General features: G+C 42.4%; 1 protein-coding gene across 2 annotated transcripts in view; it reads left to right on the forward strand.

Moving 5' to 3' along the window:
* LOC115814851 (immunoglobulin superfamily member 11-like) overlaps window positions 1–9654 on the forward strand; it is an 80645-nt gene that overhangs the window by 14433 nt on the left and 56558 nt on the right. The window contains exon 3 of one of the 2 annotated variants that reach the window (XM_030777814.1): window positions 4076–4093. The exons of the other annotated variant lie outside the window; for it this stretch is intronic. Within the exon in view, the coding sequence (XP_030633674.1) occupies window positions 4076–4093 (18 nt within the window). The remainder of the gene's footprint in view (window positions 1–4075; window positions 4094–9654) is intronic. 2 annotated transcript variants of the gene reach the window in all.

Below are 9654 nucleotides of genomic sequence, written 5' to 3' on the forward strand. Positions count from 1 at the left end.
TTAATCCATGTAAAATTCAAAGAGCTAGTGGATTACGTATGTACAGCAAGCAGACTATATCAGTTTTTAAAGCCAGACAGAAAACAGATTGTCAGTGAAATAAAGTTACACATGGAACTACAGGTTTAGAGAGAGAGAGAGAGAGAGAGAGATGACAGAGGAGGTATGAGAAATGCCATCTGTGGACTGTGTGCAGTGTAAGGAAGAGGAAAACAGATTGTAGCAGTGTTCTGTATAGGAGATTTACAGTAAACTTTAAAGCCTAAAAAAATTTCTGACCTGTGTCTTTTACTTGTGCTGAGTCAATGCTCCAAAAACTCTAAACCCATATAACCAACAACAGTTTAATTTGAACATGATTAATGTGGAGGATGATGCAAATTTTTGTATATTACACACACTATATTACACACACACACACACACACACAAACACACACATAAACAAACACAAGGCCATCTCTCCATCTCTGAATGTTACAGTCTCAACCTAGCACTGACTGATGGCACTTATCACTAGAATGGCTTATGCACACACACACACACACACACACACATACACAGATGTGATAATGCTCTCTGACAACAAGAGAACACATGGACATGTATTGCAGACACACATCCTCTGTTAAATATGTAAGCAGAGTTAATTCACGCACACATTAACTATACATGAGCAATAGCCAAAGGTTTGTTTATCAATGATTAATGATCTCTGTGCTGCAATCTAGGTTAGACCACGAGAGACAACGCTGTGGATGAGAGAGAGAGAAAAAAAAAATTAAAATACAAATTAAACAAACAAATGATTTCACATCAGGGACTGTGTTTGCATACATCAGGTAAGCCACCTGCAGTGAACCTGATTCATTTTTGGACTGAAATGATTGTCTACAATAGGCCTATATTATTCATATATATGTTTATGTGTGTTTAGTTTTACCCTGAGCGCTGTGCACAGTAATGTGAGAGTAGTGTGAGAAATCCACAGTGGGCTGTCGGTTACGCTGCCGTGGAGACAGCTGTCTGTTTTCTCCTCGCTGTCGTCACTCAGGTATGAAGTGCCGATGTAGGCTTTTCACTGACACTGAACACGATGCTCAGAAGAGCTCTCAACCTGAACACAGTTCGACCTGACCCAGCTCGACACATCTGTGTTCAGTCTCCCCGGATAGTTCTGTTTTATCCCGCTCCTCTCAGCTGGCTCTCTGACCGAAAGGGAAAGGCTAACAGTTTAAAGGGGCTCGTTAATAATGTGGTTGTTGTTGTTGTTGTTGTTGTTGTTGTTGTTATTGTTTCAAAAATGCAGTGGTGTATTCTGCCTACGGATCTAACAAAAGACTGTGAGGTCTCGTTTGGTGAGGACATGGAAAGAGAGACAAGAGAGAAAATGTGTGTGTGCGTGTGTGTGTGTGTGTGTGTGTGTGTGTGTTGCTCCATATAAAAGGCGACAACTGTTTTATGCCTTTGTTCTGCCCCACCACCACCACACGCACACACACACACACTCACACACACACACACACACACACACACACACGCACACACACACACACTCATTTGACACAGAAGAAGAAGATCAATAGCGTATAGTGATATTCATCCATGTCAGTGATCCACTTGCTGGCAGATGTTAGTCTGTGTGACACTGTGTGTTTGGATTTAAAGCTTAGTTCAGTTTTCAAAGCACCTTGTGTTGCTTTATCTTTTTTTTTGTTGTTGTTGTGTTTTTTTTTTGTCCTCCTGCCGTGTGAGAGATTGCCACTTTGGCATCAGCACCAATACCAGCTCTCCCTCTCATCTATCCCTCCACTGAACCCTTGTAAGGCAGATAAATGGTAGTGCTGGTGTACAGATGGGGAGCCACCCCTGTCTGAGATGACTGACAGCAGCCCTGTCTGGGAGTTACAGTATTTGGATGGATTTTATGGTATCTTCAGTATTTGTCAGGCATGACTGAAGAATCACATGCTTTTCTTATCACCAACAGAAATACACACACAGACACACACACGTACACCCGAGAAGAAGCCAGCAGAAGATAAGGATCTTTCCAGAAAGCTGAGGACACCACTGCATTACATTATGACATTTCTCCGCCCTCGTGTAAAATGAGAAAAACCTCACATGCATTTTACAGTCCTTAGTCTTACTGAAAAGCACTGGTGTCGACTCTACCCAGGGTTCATGCCTGGAATATATATTACACTCCCAGTGTACCCATGCTAACCAGCACCGCAGTCTATTAGACTGAAGGAGAACCACAACTACCCTGGGACTGATGGGTTCCCTGCAATCACAGTGGTACTCTGGGGTAAAAAGGCTATTTCACAGACACCCCGTGGTGAACCTTTCAACGGTTCCATGGTTCTGAGTGTTCTGTGAACCCACGAGCACATGATAGATGAACCACAAACCAAGCTGACCACATTCTCTCACACAGACACCATGGCGTTTCAGCTCGATCCCAGATGCCTAGACCCCATATACTAATGTTCCTGAAACCTGCGATGGACAAGCCGTTTGCCAAATGATTGACAGCTGACTTTGCTCCGCCCCCACCTTGCCATTCGCTGATAGATGACATTTCGGTCTTAGCCAGTGATCTGCATAGGTCCCTCTGAAAAATACCTCATCTAAAATCTGTCAAACTGTCAGTCAACACACTCAGGGTTACAGCGACTTCACGGGTCATGCTGTGTGTTGATGATGTGTGTTAATGCTGTGTGTTAATGATGTGTTTAATGAAATTAACAGAGAGCTGAATATCTGAATATGCTTCTGGCTCTGGCTTCTGCTTTTAAGCAAGCACAAAGTTACACATGATTTATCTCTCTATTTATTTGTCTGTTTGTTTGTTTATTCACTCATTCAGTTATTTATTGTTGATATGTCAGATAGTGCTTTATTCGAGATTCCTGTGTATTTGCAAATTAAGGTTTAATGAGTGCCTTGATTAGTGAAGTCAAAACAGTTGTTTTTGTTTTTTTTTTTGTTTTGTTTTGTTTTTTTACTCTCTTAATACAGTGATAAAAATGGAACTGAATTCAGCAGGCAGTGGTGTGAGATGGTTATGAATAGAAATCAATACTTAATAAATCAATACTCACCACGGTGGTTAAGTCTTTGCTCTGTATGTTTAACTGTCAAGTTCAGCTGCAAACTGAAAATCTGAGGATAACTGACTCGAGGAGAGGTCAAACATGCTGATTATCTAACCTCTTTTTCTTTTCTTTTCCTTTCTTTTCTTTTCTTTTCTTTTTTAGCTTAAACTTAAAACTTAAAAAAACTAAGAAAAGAGAAAAAAAAAGAAACAACAGAAGTTCACAAGTAGAAAAAGGAAAAAAAAAAAAAAGTTTAAAAAATGTATATTCACATCAAACAATGAAGTCAGCAAGCAGTCATTCTGTTTCCGTTTCAGTGCCTGATATTTGTGGTTTACAGGGGTCTGAGCCGGAGAGCGGCCGTCGTCATGGTAACAGACATGCGTTTGAAGAAGCATGCTGTTAGCACTCATTGTTCGCAGGCATAATGGCACAGAATTCTCACCAAAGTGTTTCACAGGCTGCAATTCAATTTAAAGAGGAATTTTCTTTTTTTTTTTTTCTTTTTTCCCCACCGGCAGTAAACAATTGCGTCTCAACTTAAACTGTTTCTATTTTTAGGTTCCCCGTTTTCTCAAATGAATCGTTTGACATACGTCTCGACGTGGATGTGTTGTCCATGTACCAAACTCATGTTTCTAAAGTCAGCGTAGCCCACTTGTCCTCGTCGATATAAATCCTACTCAAAAAGGGAGGGTACAGGGGGTTAAAAAAAAAGGAGAATAAATTGGATCATGGGTAATTCTCGCCTTGCCGTCTGTTAAGCATTTGAATCATTTTGGAGTTTTTTGGTTTTTTGCTTTTTGTTTTTTTTTGTTTTTTTCTCGCCAGGCAGCAGCCTTCCTGTGGTACTGCCTGCTCCCCGCAGCGTGAAGTCTGACGAAATGATTGCAACTTGTATCTCTGAAATACAGCCACTCAAAGCTGCTCTACCGTTTCCAGACTAAATGACATTTCATGGGCGTTTTCGAGCCCTCCATGCAGGGGCTTGTGTCAGGCAGTCTCTCATATGTTACAGCTTATTGGTGCAGAATACAGAGATTTCCAGAGCATTGTCAATACTGATTGGATTTTTCACTGCTAAAATCTGCCTTTTTTTTTCTTCTTCCTCTTCTTTTTTTTTTCTTTTTAAAATGTGGCTCGTATAGGAATCGCACACTTCACTCCTTCCACCTTATTTTCTAGAATTTTCTCTCCCAGTCAGGACTCAAGCTTTTATGAATCATAGTTCAAGTTTCTTTTTTGTTTTGCTTTTTTTTTTTTTTGGCACGGGAGAATATTTTGTGGAATGAAGAGAAACAGTGTCTGTGTGTGTCTGTGTGTGTGTGTGTGTGTGTGTGTGTGTGTGTGCGTGTGTGTCTGTGCGCGCACGCGTGTGTGTGTGTGTGCGTGTGTGTATTCACTTGCGTGTTTTAGTGTGCGTTTGGAGTAGTGGAGGCGTTGGTTCTGACGCTGCGTCTAGGGTGGATGAGGACCAGTTTAAACTGGGAACTGAGATGGCAGCAGCTCTCAGCCAATGGAGACCAATCTGGACCATTTTCACCAACCACATCACACTAATAATCCCACTAATAATCCCACTAATAATCACACGAATAATCCCACTAATAATAATGTTCTCATTGTCTCAGCCAGAGAATGGAGTCCTACAGATACAGAGCTATTCCCTGCCATGAATAAGCCTCACACTAATAATAATAATAATAATAATAATAATAATAATAATAATACAGAGCTGTTCCCTGCCATGAATAATACTCACACTAATAATAATAATAATAATAATAATAATAATAATAATAATAATACAGAGCTGTTCCCTGCCATGAATAAGCCTCTTTGTCTTGATGCTGACTGCTCACATACTGCCCAATCTCTACCAGTTCTTCATCTTTATCGTGGTCTTCTCTTTCCCTGTTTTGTGCCTCTGTAAAGCAGAATACAAGTGCTAAAGACTGCTTCTTCAAGTACGTTTTGAAGATAAAATGTACGTTTACCTGACTCTCTAGAACTATTTTTTTTTTTTTTATTCAGTGACATAAGTAATGTTATCCTTTTAAACACCCTTTGAGAGAAGTCCAGTGCATGTCAGATAAAACGAACCTTGATGATGTGAGATGAATTTGGTATCACATTGAACTGAGTCGTGAGAATTAGGAGCGTAACGGTACATGTGTTCGTCCCAAACCGTGACGCTACGAATGTCATGGTTCGGTGCACGCAGTCGTACGGAGAATACGCGTAACCTACGCGCGAAGATTGATGAACGTAACGCGCAACCAAATGTCACAGGTGTGAGTCTCTCATTTCACTCTCTCATAGCTGGTTCGTTCTCTTCTCTCTAAGATTTGGGATCTGATCGTAGTGCAAACATGTGACAACATACGTTTTCAAAGGCCTCATGTCCTCGTTTCCCGGTGCACTGTAGTCAGAAGTAAATCAAATTCCTTAATGGATAATGTCAGTAGCCTACGATTGGCTACACACTGCTGCAGGCTGCCAGGTGTAGTTGTGACTTCAGAGCGGGCCGTAGAGGGGTGTCACATAGCTCGTGCGGCTGTAGGAGGTGAATGCATATGTTCATACTTTAACAATGTTTCCACAGCACATTCATCTTATCGAATTCGAAAGGGGCAAAGGAAAATGTTCATTCTCTGGCTCCTTTAATGCGCTACAGGCTGTACCAGCTGCTAACTGCCTGGAAGACACTGGGTGGAACAAGCTATAACTCACACTGCCGCAAATTACAACATAAACGAAAGAAACCTTGGCCTTATCCATCTGAGGGTTTCCGCTTGCTTTTTGCCCGTTGTACCGAATTCGTACCAGACCGTGATGTCCAAACCGTGGTGTGAACCAAACCGTCCGTGACATCCGTGTACCGTTACACCCCTAATGAGAACCATTGGGTCGAGACAGACCGGAGACATGGAAGCATGTTCAGATTAGATGATGTGAAATGAATTTGGTATCGCGTTGAATCGTTTGGTGGAAACAGAGCAGAGATGTAGAGGCATGTTTTGGATTCGATGATGTGAAATGAATTTGGTATCGCGTTGAATTGAATCGTGTGAATCGTTTGGTGGAAACAGAGCAGAGATGTAGAGGCATGTTCAGATTCGATGATGTGAAATGAATTTGGTATCGCGTTGAATTGAATCGTGTGAATCGTTTGGTGGAAACAGAGCAGAGATGTAGAGGCATGTTCAGATTAGATGATGTGAAATGAATTTGGTATCGCGTTGAATCGTTTGGTGGAAACAGAGCGGAGATGCAGAGGCATGTTCAGATTAGATGATGTGAAATGAATTTGGTATCGCGTTGAATCGTTTGGTGGAAACAGAGCGGAGATGTAGAGGCATGTTTTGGATTCGATGATGTGAAATGAATTTGGTATCACATTGAACTGAATCGTGTGAATCGTTTGGTGGAAACAGAGCGGATATGTAGAGGCATGTTCAGATTCGATGATGTGAAATGAATTTGGTATCGCGTTGAATCGTTTGGTGGAAACAGAGCGGAGATGTAGAGGCATGTTCAGATTAGATGATGTGAAATGAATTTGGTATCGCGTTGAATTGAATCGTATGAATCGTTTGGTGGAAACAGAGCGGAGATGCAGAGGCATGTTCAGATTAGATGGTGCCACCACGGCACGTGCTGCGCTCTGGGGAAACAATAAAAAAAAGATCGATCGTCCAGTCCCCGAGGCCGCAGATCTGCTCATTCTATTGACAGATCTCAGAGCCCAGTCAATAGTGCAATCAAGTTTTTTTTTTTTTTGTTTTTGTTTTTTTCCCTTTTGATCTGATTGTGAGATCCTCATCATGTCCACTGATGCATTTAACACACACACATGAGCAGAGAGAAAGAGCAGGCAGACCATGTCTGATAATTACACAACGCACTATGGCAGGGCAAGTTTTTAATTAAACAGCTGACAATGCAGATGGAGAATAAATCAATAAAAACATAGTGTGCACACACACACACACGCACACACATACACACACACACACACACACACGCACACACACACACATACACACACACAGACACACACACACATACAGACACACACAGACACACACACATACACACACACACATACAGACACACACAGACACACACACACACACACACAGACACACACACACAGACACACACACACACACACGCACACACACACACACACACACACACACACACATACACACACACACAGACACACACACACACACACACATACACACACACACACACACACACACAGACACACACACACAGACACACACACACAAGAGCTGAGCCATCAGCGTGTTGTGTTTTTGTGTGTTGGAGTAGGAAAAAAAACCCACTATTTTTTCATCAGATTATTGAAAGTTGTGAATGTTTCGAGGCTGCTGTGCTGATATCTCTCTCCTGGCAGACAGACTGTGTGAGCAGATCCGTGCGTTCTGATTGGCTGTTGGCAGAAAATGCTGAATATTTATGGAGAAAAAGTCTGAGCCATTTGTTGGTCTAATTACTAAAGTTAATTACTGTTATTTACAAAATGTTTGTGTTGTGGCACAAAGCATTCCGTTTTCCCAGAATGCACCATTACGTAGCACGGTGAGTCAAGTGTTAGCATGACTCCAGACTCTGTGGCCAAGTCGATTTTGGACGGTAAACTTTTGATATATTAAAACTAAGTCATTATCCTCTCATCTAACAGCTCATTAATTTCCTTGGTAAAAGAGCTTGATTGATCATACAGCGCTGTCAGTTGCTGAGTTTGGGGACTGTGTACATGCTAACAATTTATCAAATATGACAAAGCCATTAGTTAAGTCTAAACATTACTGAGTCCCTGGAGAGCTGAATGGTTCACACTAATGTTTTTGTGTCTGATCCACACATAAGTAATGGATTGCATTAGTTAACACCGTAAGATTGTGTGAATGATCCTAATCAAACATAGAGGTAACTGTCTATAGTCTATATTTCTATGCTCACAGGACCTGCTGAGGAAGAGATGGTCTGGTGTTTGTGTGTGTGTGTGTGTGTGTGTGTGTATGCGTCTGTGTCTTTGTGTGTGTGTGTATGTGTGTCTGTGTGTATGTGTGTGTGTGTGGATCTTTGCATTTGTAAAAGTATCAGAGAGTGTGTAAGCAGGAACAGGCAGAGAGAGAGAGAGAGAGAGATACAGCGAGAGAGGGAGAGAGAGAGAGATACAGAGAGAGATATATATTTACAGAGAGAGAGAGAGAGAGAGAGAGAGAGAGAGAGAAAGACAGAGAGAGAGGTTAATATGGATTTGAGTTCTAGTCCAGCCGTTTATGGCTGTTTCTACCAGATGGAGCCTGGCAGAGATTTGAGTTCCTGGCTTCCCTCAGAGAATCGCGGGAGTATTTTAGTCCAAAATAATCCCCACCATCTGCTGTCTTCTGTAGCACACTCCTCCACTCCTACCCAGGATGCAACGCCAGCATGGCCAATGTAATCCGCTCCCTCTCATTGGCCATGGAATCAGGGACACGTGACCAATGGCAGGGCTTCCCTGGCCTGGACGTGTGTAGTGTGCGTGTGTGTAGTGTGCGTGTGTGTGTGTGTGTGTGTAGATTCCCTGAGACCGCCACATTGCTTAAGACACGTTCTGAGTGAACGGTATACTGAGAGTATGACAACATTTCATGCACATATATCATAAGCATGTTTCACAACATATGTCCTGATTTCTGCGGCTGGGGGGGGAAATGGTATTTTTAGAGGGCTGAGCAGATGAAAATGAAAACGTGTTGTCATTGCATCGTTGTTGTTTTCTTTTCCGCGGTTCGTGCTGTGAGGGGAATTGATTGAGCATCAGTGGCTGATGACGGCTGACGTGATCCGCTGCATATGAATGAACCCGGGTCTGTGATGGAACCTGTCTCCCGTTCGTCACTGTGAGGGACACATCCTTGGATCTCTTGATTATCAGAGTTTGTGTGATAATTATCTGCTTTGAAATCAGGCGTGGTAGCTGTCTGTCTCTTTGTTGAAGCAGCAGGAGGTTTAAGCACCACACCGAGCTCAAAAACATCTCTGAAAAACACATCTCTTCTGACAATAATTCCAGTACATCAGACTTCTGTCCTGCACTCAGACATCTTCGTCAGCTCCTCTGAAAACCAGTGGCATCCTAACTTTCTTGCTTTTCTCATCCTTTTGTCGGCTGTAAGTCTGTGAGACATGGGTCCCTGGGTTACAAGCTTCACAGTGATTGGAGGATGGGATTACTGTAATTATCATACTCTTAGGAATAGACAGAACTGCCTGTCATTGAGAATAGAAGACAATTCTGTTTAATCCACTTAAAATTAAGTCAGACGGGAAATTATATTAAACGTGTCGGGATTATTGGGGGGGTGTGTGTGTGTGTGTGTGAGTGCACGGGCGCATGTGCATGTGTTTGTATATGCGTGTGTGTGTGTGTGTGTGTGAGTGCGCAGGCGCGTGCACGTGTGTGTGTGTGTGTGTGATTGCGCGCGTTTGTGTGTGTGTGCCCGTTTGTGTGTGCGCGCGCGCGT

Source organism: Chanos chanos, chromosome 6, assembly GCF_902362185.1.
Source record: "Chanos chanos chromosome 6, fChaCha1.1, whole genome shotgun sequence".
NCBI classification, from domain to species: Eukaryota; Metazoa; Chordata; class Actinopteri; order Gonorynchiformes; family Chanidae; genus Chanos; species Chanos chanos.